Below are 18,936 nucleotides of genomic sequence, written 5' to 3'. Positions count from 1 at the left end.
GGGTATACAGCACTTATTATTAACGTACACCGCTGTGTCACTCACTCTTTCAACCAGTGGTCAACACTATAGCCAATGACACAAGCCTTCTCATTACTGCCAACAATCAGATTCAGTGCTACATCTTTCACCATCTAAAATTTCTCTCGCAAACCACCAACTAGGCCCCTGAATTTCCCTGTCCTTCTGTGCATTTAGAGTAATGGGTTTCTGCCTCTGGCCACATATGTTGGCTAGAGGCAGGGAGCAGGAAGCACCGCCAATAGCTATTTTAGTTTGGAGTAGTTTGTCTAAAAGGGTTGATTCAAGTATGGGGAGATAAGAGGCCATATGTATTAAAGTTGTATAGTATGGTTTAAGAATGAAAATAAAAACCTAAGTGCGGTTCGATCTCCATTACATTTGTAAATAGGACCTGTTCTTAACAAGATAAAAATCTTACCAAAGCAAATCATTTCTTTCAGGTATATGTTGTTGTGGGAATTGCAGTGCTGGTGTGCACAGGACTAGTGATTATGCTAATTATCCTGAAGTTTGGCAGGCATTCTAAATTCGGATTAAAAGGTAAGATGTGCAGCCTGCATGCACCTTGCTGCACACATAAAAACACATACACACTGAAACATGTGCATTCAAATATATGCACGTAGGCCACAATGCCCTGAGACAGGGACATCTATGCTTCAAAGACCTCACCAATCACTGGACCCTACTATAACGCACACGATCACTAAATACACACTACCCAACGCCGTCCAATCCTCTCCTCCACCTTGAACTGCAACCTGTTGCTACCAATGCTAGGTTTGCCCTATATAAAGAGCCATTACGCTACAATATGTTGCATTATTGCATTACATAAACACAAATATATACACATATAAGCACATATATATACACATTTACCAATAATATCTGTTTCTCTGGTGACAGTTTACATCGTGTGCACATTAACACTATAAACAGAACAAGATGTTATCGATACAGGTATGACAAAATACTCTGGGTGCATTCTGTAATTTAAACACGTGTGCATTGTGATAATGTTACTTTCTTGAACAATCCAAAATTAATTTAACATACAAATGTACTATGCTAAAATGTGTCTGTATACTAACTGTCAAAGGTTTGGTAAGTCTGTCTTCTATGTTTACTTTACTTCCCCTCTTTTTGAGTATCCACTGTGCCTTGCTATCTATAAGCCTTCTAACTACTTGCCTCTTTCGCGCATGAGTGAAGTTGTACTGGCTGTGACACCTGCAAAGAAATTATGACATACGATTTACTCAAAAAGACCAAGCGACTATGACAGAGGGGGTTTTCTACAGCTACCTTTCCTGATTTTGATCTGTTTGCAATTATTTTTAGAGCCATGCCGTCCAAAAAGGTACTTAAGGCCTATTACTACTTTTGTTTGAGCATCAGGTCAGTAGCATACAGAGTAAGCGTTTGTGTTTAAGTTAAAAAAAGAGATATGGAAATTTGCCCTCTTCTTGTTACTATATCTGCCACTGTCCTTCTGTGCCCCCTGCAAAGGTGTGATTGCATGCCAGAGTGTAAATAGCCTATTTAGAAATATTTAAATCAGTATACTAAACATGCACTGAACCAATTAACATTTAAAAAAACTAGAACATGAACCAATTTTTCTCTGCCACTCATTTTAGGACAAATGCAAAAAGAACAATTGATGGACAGAATGCAGAACAAGGTCATACATACACATCAGTAGAGATCTGGGCCTAAATCCATTGTTTTTTTTGCTCACCATTCCAGTTTGGACCCAGACATATGCAAATCAGTCTTGACCCTGCGCCCAATGGGAACAGTCCAGCCCAAACTGCCAGGCCAGGTCCTCCCTGGACTGAAAACATGCATCCTAGGACCAGTTTCGGGCTTTCATTTTAGGACAGCACACGCACATATGGAATTTAGGATCTTATTGTAAAGTTTACGTATTAGCTCCTTAGAGGACCTGTTACAAAGCAATACATTTCATAAAACTGTTACTGTACCAAGACATTTGCACCGTAGATACATTATCACATATCCTGTCCTGTGCTCTGCTACTCCACTCTACTTGCAATTGAGCCGACCTCCCCTCTTCCTACTCCCTCTCTGTCCGAATAAAATGTGGAACTACAAAGCAACCTGTCCCAGGTTCATCAAGCTTGTGAAGGCCCAGCTCTCCACTTCTTCCTCTATGTGTACGATCTTTGCCCTTCTCATACTAGCACCCTGAAGCTTCCATCTGGAAGTTGGTGTGCTATATAATCCCCCAACAAATGAAGAATTCAATGAAAGAAACTGTCACTTCTTACTCTGAGTTCTTTGTAGTTTACTTTAAACAGATGTTTTAGACAGTAATCCCGCTATATCCACCAATATTTTTCAAAAACCATGTGGCCGCTTAATACCTGAAGCTGACCGTGTCTATTTTGTCAAACATTTGCAAGGGCAAAAAAAAGAATTGATTTTACACTCTCTTGTTTACCAGGTCTGAATTGGAAACACGTTTCCTCTTAAATATATATTTTCTATCAATCATGTTACAGAATCTGTTTTTGCAAGCCAAAACTGCTCAGATATTGCACACATGTGAGGTGCAAAACTGTACCCTCTAAAGCAGGGATTTTCAGAGTAGGGCCCCGGGGGAAGGGGGGGGGGGGGGGGGGGGCGCATGCGCCCCTTCTGACCTTTACATGCGGTCCCTTGAGCACTGGGCTGCTGTTCACTCGACTCAGCCAGAACATCCCAAAAACGTTAAATAAACAGGCATGCCTTTACTTAAAGGTTAATTGAAGTTAAGAACAGGAAGTAACCAGGTTGTCCTACACCATTTAAATTTAGGAACAACTTCATTTTCAAAGCCATTTTGCAACGTAAGTGTGAAAATATGAGAAGGTCTCTTCAAAATTCAAAAAGTGTATTTTGTTAACGCGCAGAACCTTTTCAGCTTAGTATATCCAATTATGTTAGTGCATTGAGAAGTATTGTTTTAAAGTGTAGTTTTAAAATATGAATTTAGAAACATTCCTTCCTTCCCCCACACTGACAACAATGCCAATAGTAAACTAGGAGGCAAGTCAGCTGTTATGTGTACTCTTAGGGTATTACACATGAACAGCATTCTAGTTTATTAAATCAAACACAGGAGAAGGTTTTGTACAGCACACCTCCTGAAGTAATGTATTTCGAGGTGGTCTTATATGTGATAATAAAGAAAACGGAGGACAAGTGAAATGAATCAACTGCCTAGGATCACACAGTTTGGTAAAGTGTGGGAAGCTGGGATTAGTCCTAGGTTTTCTGGTTTCACATTGTGCAATTCAGCCACAAGATGTATATGCTTTGTTTCCCTTATACCAACCTTACCGCCCTCTCCCCCACCGAACCACCACCCTGCTGGCATCAATGCGGCCCTTGTTCACATCGCAGACCAAATTTTGTGGCCCTTGGGAAAATGTTTGCGAGTTCCTATGCTTTTGAGCCTGGATGTGCCCATAAATCACTCGTGGGAATACCCTGGCAACCCCCAGCATCCCTTCACATCTATGTCAGTGTTGATTTGCAGAGAAAGGGTTTTGGCAGCATTAACAGCACAGTCAGCAGACAAATTCCATACCTTGTTAAAATCTTATAATATGTCAATGTATGATCAGCTAGCAATCAACAAGAAATAATGAAATTATTGCTCAGGGCTTAAAGTATTTCTGGTTCTTCCTCTCGTTCAATTTGGCTAATGCAGCGTATGCTTTTTTGACAACATTAATAAGGTTAAGAATTGACTCCTGTTAAAATCTGTTCCCATTGGACATTGTGAAAGGCTCTTTGATTGATCAGAACTCACAAGCACTTTCTTCTGCTCTCACTCTGCGTGGCAGTGGCGATAGAAGTGCACTGCTTAATTTGAACCGGTGCATGCCAGTGGGGGCTGAAGCCACTTATTTTTGGGGACCGGCACTTATTTAAGCACATTAGATACTTAGGAGTGCAAGAGAGTGGAAAACAGAGATCGGAAAGACAGAGGAAAAAAACGGCAAAACTGTCACAAAGGGAGAAAGATTGGAACCTGTAAGAGTCAGAAAAGGGGTCAGGGAGTGTCTGATAGTGGCTTAACGACTGCCAGCCAGTCTCGGTATTTGGCACGCCAGCAGTTAACTGCACTTGGCTTCTGAGCAGAACTTCGGGAACCGGCACTCTTTCTTTCACAAATTAGGAACAGTATAAGTGACGCTGGTGAAAAGTGCTGCGTGGTTCACTTGTTAACTTGCCACAGCATTGTTTTGTGGTTATGGAACGAAGGAACGGAATTATGGGTTGACTTACATTTCTCCTATTTGTTGCCTTCAGGTACATCACCCAGATCTTCATGCTGACCTTTTCCCCTAGACATATGTATAGGGATATACACTTACTCAATAACCACCCCCTCATTAACATAAAAGGTAGAGGCACTGAATTAATCAGAATCAGATTGCGATAGTGGTCTGCAGTAATCCACGCTGTAAAATGTACTCCAGATGTTTGGAAACCACTTAAAGCCCATTTGGGGTTTTGCCACTTAGGCTAAGATATGAGACAATGCATAAAACCACCGGGCCACTTTAAGAACATCTAAATCACAGTAAGGAGTCCGTTCCTCTATTGGGCAGATGCACTCAAGGTTGCTAACTGACTAGTGTACAAGTTGCTGGGAGATCTGAATTTCAGATCATAATGCCCTCACACACCTGTTAGGGTGTCATGCTTCATCATAGGGCGCTCCTTGTCATACCGGCACTGCAATGTCTGACGGGCCTGGTGGCTTCTTTGGCGGAGTTCTTTTGATCTGAGGACGCCGTATGTGAAGGGTGCATGTGGGCTAAAAAGAAGTGACCAATAGTGTGTGCAAAGTGACTGGGTGACTTTAAAATAGGCACCGGACCCACAAACGTTTTAATTCAAAGAATGGGACCAGGACTAAGTAAAAACAGTGGGGCAACCAGGAGGTCCTAAGGTACCAGGGTAGCTTTTATGTGCATGTGGTCAACATGTTTCATGCCTTTAGAGCCCAAAAGTCGAGCGGCACTTCTTCAGGACCAAAAATAAGCAAATAGGGTCCACAAAAGATGAGGACCGGGGGGGACTCCCCGTAAGGTGGGGATGTCCAAATGAGGTATATCTGATCCTGTATAAGGAACCAGAGGTGCATCTCCACCTCAATTGAGGAGGGGTGTTACTTCATAGATGTAGGGTAGGGACCCGACCACTGGAGGGACCACTGAAGAGAAGGCATGGGCACTGCCGGCTCACGTACGCGTCTCCCCGACGTCTGGACGTCACGTTAAGAACATGCAGTCCTAGGGCAGCTTCCATTAACTTTCCTCAGTAACACTTCAGGAAGACTATTTCCCTTCCTTTGACTCACCTGGCATGCCCCGGAAGTACACAAACTGCTGTATTGTTGCACTCCAAGACCCTAGGGTTTACGTTCTCTTATTTCTTCTAAGAGTTTATCAGCAGTTTGAGATCCTAAAACAGATTGCAGGATTTGGCCATTTCCATTGTTCCGAGATAGAAAATGAAAAAGACAGCGATTGCATAAAATTGTTCTTGGAAACAAACAGAAGAGAACGTATTGTCCTTGAAATTCCCATCACAGGTGGACGGTGCCAGAAAAGCTCTTAGCCCCGGCCCTCTGCTTCCACCACGGTCTCCATTACTCTTAACCGGGAGGGACGCCGATGGGAGTTCTTGGTTTTCTATAAATGTAGTGGTGCTTTAGTTCGATTCCACCTTGGCAGGTTCTTACAAACTGGCAATTAACTTCAGTAAATCTTGCATGACCAGGAAATAAGGACATTGGTACCTTAACACGAACAGGTGATCCTGGCCTAGCAATGCTTTACAATTGCTGGCCTACACTATTGGCGAGCAAATCGGGAGGGGCATTCTCGTCGTTTTCAGGGGAAGAATAAGAACCACAGGAATGCAAGATGGCCGGTCCTCCTAGGTGATGTGTCTTTTTAGAAAATTTGAATTCCTTCAGCCTTCGTGAATGTATGATCTCTAGTTTAGCATCTAAAATATCTAAATTACCTACAATGTTCCAGGCAGTTAATTGTCCTGATTTATGTGCTGGGAATACAGGCTTCAAGCTCTTGTTTGTGCACTGTACACACGCCTTGCATTATTCTCAGAAATTCTGCGCTAGACAACGAGTGACGTGATCCTTGAAGAACCAGTGTATGGGAAAACCCAGTCATGCTGGAGACAGCAGGTTGTACTGTAGGCAGACCCAAACAGTAATACCCATCAGCGTGGAGCAAATCATACAGTCACAGTGAGGTGCAAAACAAACATTCTGCATCATTGCCTTCACAGATGCTTCTCCACACGTCAGCTCTTTATCATCCCAGAAGCAAGACACCAGAAGGTGTGGATAGGCACAATTTCCCCAGAGTGCCCAGTCGGATCCCCCAAAGAACAGCACCAAAAAAATCCAATATTATTTATTGGTGTGAACAAACTGTACAGTCAAAGCGAGACAGAAATCAGACTTTTCCTGTCATTGCCTACATGCTCGTCCATACTGTCAGGTTTTTCTTATCCCAGAATCAGGACACCAGAGGAAGGTGCGACCATGCAAATTTGATACAGAGACCCTTCTCGGAACTCGAAAGGTCAAAACACAGCACCTCGTCATCATTTTTAGGTCTCACCTGAGCCAGCGCTTTAGCGCTGCTCTCGCGAGAGCTTTTGTAAACGGGGGATTTGGAAGTGCAAACTAGTGCTTTCAGGCCGCCAACTACAGTGCATGTGCGCCGGGCGCGCGCACCATTTGGCAGCCTGCATGATCATTTCGCGGCCGCTTTGATGTCCTCAGTGAGCCGCGCGGAAACTGAGAACATCAAAGCGGCCGCGAAAGTGCACACCATTTGCCACCCCCTCCCTTATCCCACTTCCTGCTTCCTTTCCTACTCCTTCACTTGCCTCTCATAAATTTCCAGAACCGTAGTCATCTCAATTCTAACTTCTATAACCGGTATGGATTCCAAACTCTTCCTGTAGCAGACTACAGACATACAACACACAAATGATTGACGCCACTATTTTGTCCTTTGAATAATATTAAGTACCATTCTCTAGGACGATTGGTATGTTGTTGCAAGCTTTTATACAGAGGCCCAGTAAATTAATTTCCTTCTGTTTTTCCAGATTTCCTCTCTCATATGGTCTGAACACTAGAATCATCCAAACGTACAGTTCGTCTACGTATTACTGATACAACCCACGGTCGGAACTGTAGACTCATCCAAAGGCATATTTTATCTATGTATTACTGAACCAGCCCACCTATATATACACTGCACAAAGTAGCTTCCGTAAGTCATACATAAGGTGCTTGTTCTAAAAAAAAAAATCTTCCCACCGTTTCAGGGAAGAGATGAATGTAAATAGGAAAGGTTTTTCGCCACTGTTTAAGCAACAAGCATTGGCATAGCCAATAGGTCTCGCTTTTGGGAGCTTATAAGTATTTAGGTATGCAGCACAATATCCCTGGTGCAACAACATCAACTGTTGCATGGCTAAACACTTATAAGGTCCCAAAAGCGAGACCTATTGGCTATGCCAATGCTTGTTCTTATCTTCTCACACATCCTGCTCCCAGAATTATAGACCAAATTAGGGGAGTAAAATATTGAAAAAATACTGTAAAGATTCAGAAAGCTATAAATAGAATAAATTATGACTTTTACTGTAGAAGAAGGACATGCTCAGTTTTAACACTTAGACACATCTTTTGCAGTGCTACCCTATTCAAACATACAGTCAACCACATGGCCACCCATGATACACATTTATAGCTATGACTGAAATGTATAACCATGATTTTTGAAATGTATAAACCTGATTTGCCCTTAAAACATCAAATCTGGGCATTGACATGTTTGAAGAATGGCTTCCATGTCTCACATTTCTGTTGGTCATCCAAGGGCAAGTACATGGCTTTGTGGTTTTCAGATTCCAAGGCTTGCTCATTGTTTATCAACTTACAAGAAGGCAGACTCCCATCAGCATGTTTCATCTGACCTGCTAGCTGACTTGTTCTACACTTTCTCCTGCCTAGCATCTCTTCCATGAGCACTCTTAGGCTACAGTGGGTGGTGTATGGGGCTTTACAACATTCTTCTGGACTAATGAAAGGAGGGGTCACTTGCAGAAGGCGTAAATTAAGCTTTGAATGGTGCTGTGTGAGGTCAGTCACGTGGGACTGTGTGTTGGACATTGACATGTGTGGCATTGGTAGTCCTAGTTGTATTGGTAGCATTTGAGAAAGAACCCAGTAATACATAAGTGGGCTGTTGTAAGCAGGACAGGGGAAACATCTGCTGAGAGTGAGTTAAAAACTTGCTTCTGTCATATGTGTGTAACTTTCAGGGCACAAGTTTGAATACAGAGCCCTCTGTACTTCTGTGGTCTATGGTACCATTTCTATGAGTGAAAGAAACCCGGTTAACCTTCCGAAGTCAATAGATCTGAGAACTATTAAATTGAGTAAAAGTAACACACGGTACAAGGCTGTGAAACAGCAAAATGTTGGTAGCAAGCGCTACATGGAAAAATAACGGCTGAGACTGAATAGTTCAAATGTTCATGCTAGAAAACAACAGACCGGAAGTTAGCTAAATAATGATTGGGGAGAGGATGTACCTTTACGGCTAGAGAGGTCGACCTCGAAGCTGGGGAACCGGGTTCTCGTCTCTGCAACAACGCTTTTGTAAATTCTGGGCAAATCACTTAATCTCCCTGTGCCTAACAAAAATTAATGTGTCCATCTGTAATTCAGCTGGTGCTCATGTAAAGAAAGCACTCTGATACCCGATGTCTCGGGTCTAGTTCACGCTATATAAAACTCAAAAAAAGAAAAGATGTTTCTGTCACTTCTTTGAATTAGTAAAAAGAGGCTGGTGTAGCTACACTGGCCTATTGCAAGAGAGATGGCCAGGCTACTGCAGACGTGACGTGTGCTACAGCACTGTGTATTAACTGTGTGCGTGCTCCTGTGTGCACGAGCTGTGGATCACGCGTTACACGCATGCATGCACCACCACCAACAGCTCATGCCAGAACCAGTCCATTCACAGGGAAGGTCCCACAGCCCATCCATACTGTCTGCTCATTTTCTAATGCTGCTTCTCAACACCCCCTCTAGTGTTACATATACATTCAAAGCCGTGTATGAGTAGTGCTTATGTAACTCTCGCTAGACTCTTGTCCTTATGGCGAGGAAAAGAGTTATCTAAGGTATAAAAAGAAACAATATGGCTTTATTTCTGAGATGCCTTGTTTAAGATTTCTGCAACCCATTGTTAAAACTCATGAACAGTAATGTTCAGAAATCACATTTTGGAGACATGAGTGCCACTAAAAATTGATATAAGAACATTTGAACCAGTTTGAGCATAGCTGCTTCAAAGTTTTGCTCATTTTGAAGCAGGACGGAGTAAAACGGCAAACTTTACTTCAATAGTCGACGAGACCAAGGATGCACCTGGATTCAAACAGGTTAACTCATCATAACACAGACAGTTCTAATATAGAGAGGCTGATTCTTGTGACCCCACATCTGAATCTTGTATTCACGATGCACATCCCTAGTGGTTGTCCTGGACTTATAGTGCCCTGATTAGATTTTAGACAGAACATCCGGACATTCCCAGTGGCCAGAATTATTGTTACTGGCTGATAGATCCACATATAATTCCAACTATTATGAGTTAGGCTCCTTGGAATGGGGAATAACTCAATGGTCACGGAATTACTGTGTAGACGTTCATAGAGCATTCCTTGTTCTGAGGGACTCAATGCTCACATTTACTGCTTGCTCTAAAGAGGTAGCAAATTGGAGCAGTGTCTTCCCTGTGAGCCTGGGGGTCTAGGGAGGGGAAAAAGAAGTATAGTTTTGCATGCACCCAATTGCCAAAGAAAAACAGTGTCAGGGACAGGTGGGGACGGCGCGTGGCTGCTGTTGCAACCAAAGACCTATCCGATTTTGAAGTCCACGGTTACATCTCAGTTAAACCCAATCCGGTGCTTTCCCCTTCAGGAAACCCGGGTGGGTGTGGGAGCAGTGGGCCGATCAGGATCAGGCGGTGCTGGTTTCCATAGAGGCGTTCCGCTCCACTTGGCTTATAATCAGGGCCTATATTTCCCACTGGCGGCTAAGTGCTTCCTCACACCGTTGCCTGCTGAGCGTTGAATCTCTTGAGCTAAATCTGGATCTCGCGAAATCAGATTACAGCAGCTCATCAAATGTTTTTTCTTTCCAAATGCATGTCAGTACCAGCCACTTATCAATCCCTTCAGCGGAGAGCTGCAATCTTATTGGAGTGAAGTGGCCTTTTTGTTATGGCGGCGTAAAAGCCTTCAGGATTGGATTTCACATCTCTGCACATTTTCACCTTGAACTCTGCGATTTAACACTTGTGCCAAGGATGTGAATGCTCAGGAGGTGGGCTCAGATTCCAGTGGACTTGGAGAAAGGGATCCCCCATCACGAGCCCTATGGCTCAATCCTTTAACAGTGTGAAAGGCTATTAATGGTGGCAATTGAATTAGGAGAAACTTTTAAGAGTGTAATGTTGTCACTTGAGATCTTAGAGCAGAAAAACCTGCAGTTTGTTGTGCGTTGACTTGTATGGGCTACCTTTTTCAGAAATACCTCGATAGCAAAAGATGTCCAACTTCATCTTCCTAAAACAACACAGAAATTACATGTGCATAATTTATGTATGGACTATCTATGTTGCACACACGTGAAATACAAATACTTGTGTACAGTCCACCTTTGGCATTCATGCTTAATGAACATGTGCATACATTACAGTCTTTCTCTGGGGTGCCTTTTACACCACTAAACGAAGCTTAGGTAGATGTTCTATTTTTATGTGAAACTTGGGTGTGTGAGTCCTCAAATCCTGATCAGAGCACCCCCATCCCACCGGGCTTTAAGATCCTGTCTCTGCCTGGGCTAAATTTAAATTACGCCAGTGTAATTTGCACAGTTTCAAGATTTAGTGTTACGCTTAATCTGTGAAAATGAAGAAACTATGCAATTATACCACGTTGCACAATTATGTGCATGCTCCTGTCAATTTTTACAGCAAGTGCATAGGAAGAACTCAAATGCCCATAATGCGAGCAGCTGCTGCTTTCTCCACTTGTATTTTTCGCACTATTTTTTGCACCGTAAAATTAGTCCTCATGTCAAAAATTACTGCAAGGACACATTTCACGATAATTTATAGCACTAAGTGATGGATTTGCATTTTGCATAATTACATGTAATTTTGCTTACATTTCCAGACATTTTGTGTAATCATGCAATAGCAAAATACCCAAATTTCACTCATCTCTAATCCTGTTCTGTGATCGAGTATGTCTAGGAGGAGGAGGGAATTAATGCTAGTGTGAGAGCCATAGGTGGGCTGAACTACCCCAGTCGGATAGGAACGACTCAGTCTATTGGAAACTCTCTGATGAACTAAAGAGGGCTGGCTTTGAACAAAAGTTGTCATTGATGCATAAACTAGGACAGACACTGGACCTTACTTTTTGTAAGCCATCCCCCATCCTCTATAAGCTTAGAGTCACAACTCTGTCTGGCTGTCGGTGTAACCACCTTTTGATTAACCGCTCCCTTACTTTTGTTTAGGAAATGTCAATAAAGAAATTTACAAACTATTAAAAAAAAAAAAGAAAACCACTCCCTTAATGTGCCTGTGGAGGCTCAGATATTCAGGAGATGGAGGTTGTTTGTTTTGAACACAATATGTGATCTTTTCAGTAAGCTATGCATTAGCTCCATTAAACATAGTTTTTTGTACCACTTTTGTGAGGGCAATTTTCTAGACGAGGTGGTAGACAAACTAGCCCCAATTGTGACAACAACGGGAGGGGCTGCCAAGCCGCAAAACAAATGCGCTTTGGCAGGATTTACGGCAGAAAGTCTAATAATAGTACAGCACATGTGAAAGGGGTGAAGAGACTACCCTGAGACCTGGGAGGAATTTCCATTATGTCAGAGTAGTCGGAGTAATTTTGGTAATTCCACGCTACTCGGAATTACCGATAATAATGCAATCATGACAGTTCGCGTAATTACGAGTAACTTGCGGGGGGATACTACTGTGAGAGCATGTTTAGTGAGCATGAGCATGCGTGGTAGCTTGTGCCGCTCTGTATAGTTTGTTTTATTTAGTGTTATTTCCTCAGCGCATAATGCATAGTCATGCCCATTTTGGATGGAAGGATGCATTTTGCACTAAGAAACTAGAAATAAATGCTGGAAATAAGTTGGGAGGAAATCCTATGTGCTCTCCACTCATGTTCTGTTGCATTTAGTGCTATTTCTAAGTGCAAAATGCACCCCTGCATCCATTTTAGAAAAGAGAGGACATTTTTGTGCAAAGAAAATAGCGTTAAATGTAGAATTACTCTACTTGTTCAATTCCGTGTAATCTCACAGAATTTGTGGGTAATTTACACATTATACTACACAGGATTACGCAAGTTGCAGCCACCCCTAACTGTTCTGAGGATAGAGAACTATGTTTTTGAGCACCCCGAAGCACTATAAAGTGTTTCTCCATTCAGCCGAGGTCAATTTAGAACTGCAGACTGCTTTCAGCATCTCTCTGGATATATTCAAGATAGTCAGTGGCTTCTGCTATCCTTCTGCAATGGAAACTGGTTTTCCACCATCTCCCAATTTGTATAATAACCTGTACAAATTATTCCCCACTAAAATTGCTAACATCTACGAAGAACCTCAAGAGCCTGATGTGAGAGATCCATAAGACCACGCCAGAGAGAATCTGTGGCCCGATTCAGTCCTTTAGCTTCAGGACTTTTTCCTACGCAGACGACTGCCAATTGCTTCTCAAATGCGACCAACACTCCTCAAGTCCATTGCACAACTGAAAGAGTGTCTGTTATGCATTCAGAAATGGATGTCTTGGATTTTTTTTAAAAGTTAATGGAGACTATTCAGAAGAGTTTTTCATAGGAGGAGATTCGGAGCTAGGACCCCTGGAGCTCTGCTGATCAGCTTGGACACAGCTGGGCACAACAGTCACAAACCTGGGAGTTTTGTTAGATAAAAAGCTATCCTTTTCCCTCAAACAAAAAAGATATGGTCCACAGGGGCTGGCCTCTTAAAGGCATCGAATAAAATCGGCCGTTTTGTTTCCTGAAGAGAATTTATTTTTGGTGGTGCCATCCCACTTGGATGACTGCAATGCCATTTATCTGGATTTACTGGCAGTACGCAATCGTGCCAGTGATTGTTGATGGGCACCATCAGCACTTATTTTTGCCCAACAGGACTTTTCACACCACCCTGCCATGTGAGAAAAAAAAAACAGAAAATCCCATTATGCTTTTAACCTGCCTGTCTTGTTATTTTTGGATTGCCCACGTATAGAAATGACATAATTGCTCAAGGACTCAAAACATATGTAATGAGCAGTTCAGAGTACACGCCAAGAGCTGACTTGGCAATGTCTTGTGTTGTACTGCCCTTGTGTGCATGCTGCCCTGCCATACAAGATTGATTTGAGGTACATTCATTCAAGGAAAGTGAACCCACTGCCACTCTTCCTCCTCTGTGTAGGCTGTCAGTTTCCAAAAGTAGGAAGCAAACCTCCTATACGCAATACCTGATGTGTCAAGCATGCGAGTGAGAGCAACACTGTGCCTGCCTGACCAGTGTGCTGGTGAGCCCCTCAGTAAAGAAGCCTCCTTCTTCTTCTGTCCACTCCATTGCTGGCCCACCTGTAGCGCTCCACCATCGGTACTCAACAGCGGATGGAACTGCAGTACTGTTGCCCCCACACAGAGAGCAAGACACATACACAATGGAGAGGAGAGAGCCTAAAGAGGAGAAAGTGGGCCAAGTTAACAGTGGACATGGGCAGGGCCCTCCTCAAAATTGATTTGGCTGCTGCCACTTATAATGTTACATATTAGGCACTGTTTACCATCCTACTCAATACATCTAAGCTGTAGTGACTCCAGAATGTCACCATATGAAAGACGATGGGGCTTAGGAAGTTTGATCATGTCTCTCTGGAGACATGGATGCCAATAAGACAAATAGTGTTTGCTGCAGACACCCTGCCTTGCCCAGAGACCCTTCTATTACTCCAGCCTCGCATTTCTCTGAAGTGTGCTGACTGACTTCCTGGTTAGACATGTAAAGTCAAGTGTTGCTCTCCTTGTGAGCGTTCTTCAGGTTATGTGGTCAAGTGCCACAGGACCCATGCTGTGGAACCATGCTTCTTGCACTGTGGAGGGTCTCTGAATATTCAACCTGTAAAGCAGAGTCAGATGGCATTTATGCGCACAGTCATATCTGCCAGCTACTCATGTACTGTGTTTGGCGGTAGGGGATCAAACTGGGTTTTTGGTTCTTGTCTAAGTTATTTTTTAGGTGTCACTGTTTTATAGTTCTGGTTTATGTTCTGTGAGTCAAGATACCTGGATGAAAGTGAGCCAAATAAATAATAAATCCAGTTACTCAAGAGGATAGCATGGTGAAATGGCCTCATTGCGTGTGGGGGTCCCTGAGTGCAGTTATGGACCTGTTTCTCACTCACCCATGTCGCTATCATGAGCTGAGAAGTTCCGGCACCTTGGCTTCCGCTCACCTCCGTGAACATTGAATCACCTTCAATGTATGGTTTACAGCACCAGATGTACTACTTGCCTCAGATTACAAGTGAGAAAAATACATAACCGCCTAAAACAGGAAGAAATGCTTCCTTCTGAGTCCTCGCCAAGCCCCATGTGCTAAGAAGCACTCGAAGAATGCAGTTTAGAGAGTGTTCCTTGTGAGTCCCTTTGCGACTCACACTGGATCTGCTGGGATGTTGCCGCAGCTGCAGAACTCCAACAGAACTTTATATTTATGACGCTACAGGCTTAATCTGGAAACCTTTCTTAATGCTTAAAAGGTCCCGTGAGGTGAGAAGGGGCTACAGAGCAATTTCTTTCCTAGCATTAAGAGGTAACAGGATCAAGATTTTGGAACAAGCTCAGCAGGCAACACATTCTGTGTGGAGATCTAGAGATGTGATTTACTGGGCAGGACAATTTTATGTTCCTACCAATGTGTCTTTCAATATATCTTTGCAAGTAAATTATATTGACCATAGCGACCCACGCCGGCTGTTATACCTGTTTCACAATAAGTAATGCGGTGTAAGTCGCTGAACTTCTAGAAGTCTTTCTCATTGATTGGGGAGTGACTTCTGTGCCTGGAGACCTTTTCTGCCTTTTGGGCAATGGCAGCTTTTCGTATTGCCTCATTTTCTGAACTATGTTTTCTAGATTACTTTAGTGTTTATGTAGCTGCTGTTAGGATAGCTCTAACACCCACAAAGTGTAGCTTGTATTTTTAGTTAAAAAAATGGTAGCACCATCTTTGGTCTAGAAACAGCCCGATCTTCTAAAACATAAACGCTGTTGTATGAGGCTCACGACGAGTAGGTTATGTAGGTCAAATTGTGCAAGCAATATAGACGCACCTAGAACATGTTTGTAGGAACTGAGTGCGTGAGGAAGACAAGGACAAAACAGCATCATAACAGATAGAGTATGTTTGAGATTATATATGTATTTAGTATTTGAGTTGAAATGTGTTAAAAAACTGTGGTATTTGTCTTGGGCTTCTGCAAAGACCTGATGAAGAGAAGAAGAAGTGCTCACACCCACACACGCGGGGCTGGCTGTACTAGCATGGCGTCCGTCGTGTAGTAGGTGTGGTGTTCATTCTCTGCTTCCTCCTCAGTGGTTGTTTTGTTTTCTACATCTCTTGGGCAGGTGGGCGTCCTTCTGATATTGGTTCAGTGGGCAGCCAGAGAGAAGAAGGTCTAGTGTTGTCATTCCGTCAGCCCACTGCCTCGTCTAATGTTTGCACGGAGACTTTGATGGAATGAAAAGTCTGCATGAAATGAGACATGCAACTGAGGTGAGGAAGGACAGCATTATAGCATGAGACGGCAGGTTACTATGACATGGTCAAAGGGAGTGCTGCTGAAGTGGGTCAAGTCTTATGACATTCTAGTAATTCAATTTTTTATTAAGAGAACATTTAAAAAGGGAATGCCACTTGCTGCCGAATGAGGAAAACAATTTATCTGAAACACTGCGAGCAACATGTGGTTGACAACGAAGTCAACATTATTGCATCTTTAGTACACTGTCTAGGTTTTTGTAGTGCCAGTGATGTGTATGGCATGATGTGGATTCAATTTTAGATTCTGGTTTACGCTAGTGAGGAGTGCAGCGAGTAGTCTATTGAGTTTTACTTCCATTGGTGGGAATGTTTTAGAGAGTTTGTGAGTATTCCTCATGACCATATTATGTGCATTGCAAGAATCCCGATTTTTGTGCAAAGGTTTTGAATTACTCTGAAATGCCTGAGTTGAGATGAGAAGAGGGGGGCTTGGTAAACACCCATTTATGAGTGCTATATCAGTCACTGATGGCGGATTGTTGAAGGCCCATTCCAGAGTGCAGAACATGCCCTAAAACAGATGCCTGCAGGTTGTGAGAAAATGATCCTAAGAGCACGAGGGGACTTCATAAATGGATGGATGTGGGGGGCCCATTTCTGAGGGTTCAAGCAGCCTCAGGAAGGGGTTAGCACAGGTTGGAGGAGACCCTTTCTGTCTGCTTAGGATCCCCTAATGAAGAGTGAATGTGTTATGAATTCTTCACCTCGGTTGTGAACTGTGAGTGTAGGAAATGGAGAAGATTGTAAAAAGATTGCCTGATCCTGGTTAGAATATTTTTTGTGTGTTGTCTGGCGTGTTTTCCCTTGTCTTGAATGTGCAGTGCTTGTGCGTGGTTCCAACCCACTATGTACAGTGTGTATCCAATGATCCTTTTCCTTGTGACTTATTGTGTCTAGAAAATGCTACGTTAACGCAATGTGTTTGGAGTCCGAAGACCTCTCTTTCCTTCAGCATCCATACACCCTAAAACCTGTCACCGGTACCCTTTTCATGCACCGTTATCACAATAATGAAAGATCTCCAGAGCTCTGACAGTACACTGTTGTTCTGATCTGCAATTTCCACTTGTGTGTCAGTATTAACACCCAAACATGTCATACAAGTAAACCCTTAGAAATCTACAGAACCCCCACAGGGTATCCCCTTCTTCCCCTGTCAGTCAGCACTGTGCCAGGGATAAGACCTCTACAGATCTTAACCGACCTGAAATCAACTCCAAGAGTTGAAAGGCTCACAAGCTCCCACAATGCACCTTCGGCCCTGATTCTGTTTCATTAATTAGGCATCCGCCTATGTGATTGGGATTTATTTATTTCTGTGATGGACGGTATTGTTTTACGGCATCAAACACAATGTTCTTTATTTGTCAACATAAACAATTTACAGGCATTTGGGTTTTGCTGTTGCAAAACATCATTGGTCACTGCTATAAATCGAGTGAAATAGCCGGTGTTGCAATTTGCACTAGTTAGTAGTAACTGGGTGACATAGAAGAAGGAAAAAACAATTAGAAGCTGTGGTCACTCAATAGAAAATTAGAAACTCAGTGTGGGCCATTCAGCTGACCAGTGTCTTACACATGGCAACATATATAACGGCACCTGTAGTGATGTCATAACGGCTCATGGCATTTCCTGAGATGTAATGTCTGGTGATGACGCTTTTGGTGACATCACTTCCAGTGATGTTGCAAAGGACACTTCCCTCATTACTCAGTGCCCCCCTTGAAAATTTGGAAATTGCCGATAACAAAAAAAACTGGACAAGCTGCATAAAGTGAGGTGAGACCTACCAAAAGAGTCAGTGGCATGGAAGGTTCTTCCAGCCTCATTGCCAGTCCTTGTGAATCAGTCTGAATGCAATACTGTCCACTAAATCAATGCGTTTCATCCAAAAACTGTTAAGAGTATTCAGCTATAGAAGGTAGGCTTCAGCAGGACGAGTTGTGAGTTACTGTCGTGAACTCTAAGGAGCTGATTCACAAACGAGTTTATAAGTACGCAAGTAGTACTATAAGAGCACTCTTTTACATATTCTTACATGCCTTTGTGACTCTGCCCTGGAGCATGCGCAGAGAACACAGTCCTCTCTGTTTGTCCAATTTTATGTGACTTTTCTCCTTTTTCTTTGATATAGTCCAAGAAGCCTTTGTAAAAAGGCCCAACATGTCAGTAGAGCAATGCCCAAAAAAAGGAACTACACACCTAACAGCCTCTGTGCCATTGCAGAGTCAGAGCATTCCCTGAGCAGAGTGCAAGAAAGGAGGTCAGGCGCCTTTAGGGTAGTGATGCAGATGTGTTACTTCCTCACAGTTTCCTATTTCTGTTCTCTACAGTCAACAAACGCCCGTAGCAGCATTAATGTGCAGGTTGCTGCTCGCAAGGGTGTACGTGCACCTTTTCATGCTGATGTTGCAATCCCAGCAAAGAATTATTCGTGAGTCTGATTGCCACATCAAGCATTGGCTCTGATATAATCTGTGCATGCCCTGCCTCACTAGTGAGCCTAGCAGGACAGGTTCTTACACCATGGGTAGATCTGGCACCTTCTGTTTACAAACATCTGCGTCCATCTGCCTGTACTGAGTAAGGCCTGGATGGATTATCAGTGCCTGACCATGAAACAGTGTGATGAAGTTCAGTGGCATGGCGAAACCTAAGGGGGCCCCCCTGTAAAGTACATGGAGGGGGGCCCCCATACTCCGGGCTCAGTCAGGAGCTTTCAGGCCAGGGGCCCGCCACCTGTGCACAGTGCTGGGGGCGGCCCTCTGGAGATCCGGGCCCCCTGGACCGTTGAGGCTATGTTGCTCCACTGATGGAGTCAATTGGTTGAGAAAATACCTAAGGAAGTGCAGCATGTTGAGGAGCAC

The 18,936-nt window shown here is 43.2% G+C and overlaps 1 protein-coding gene across 10 annotated transcripts in view; it reads left to right on the top strand.

Annotated features, from left to right (window-relative positions):
* NTRK2 (neurotrophic receptor tyrosine kinase 2) overlaps window positions 1-18,936 on the top strand; it is a 539,717-nt gene that overhangs the window by 196,842 nt on the left and 323,939 nt on the right. For all 10 annotated transcript variants that reach the window (XR_014970375.1, XM_085633114.1, XM_085633106.1 and 7 more), the window contains one exon: window positions 465-564. Coding sequence is in view for 9 of the 10 variants with exons in the window: in XM_085633114.1 (XP_085489240.1) it covers window positions 465-564 (100 nt within the window). In the remaining variant the exon portion in view is untranslated. The remainder of the gene's footprint in view (window positions 1-464; window positions 565-18,936) is intronic.

Source organism: Triturus cristatus, chromosome 2_1, assembly GCF_964204655.1.
Source record: "Triturus cristatus chromosome 2_1, aTriCri1.1, whole genome shotgun sequence".
NCBI lineage: Eukaryota > Metazoa > Chordata > Amphibia > Caudata > Salamandridae > Triturus > Triturus cristatus.
Note: the sequence above shows the minus strand (reverse complement) of the source record. Positions and strands in the feature narration are given on the sequence as shown.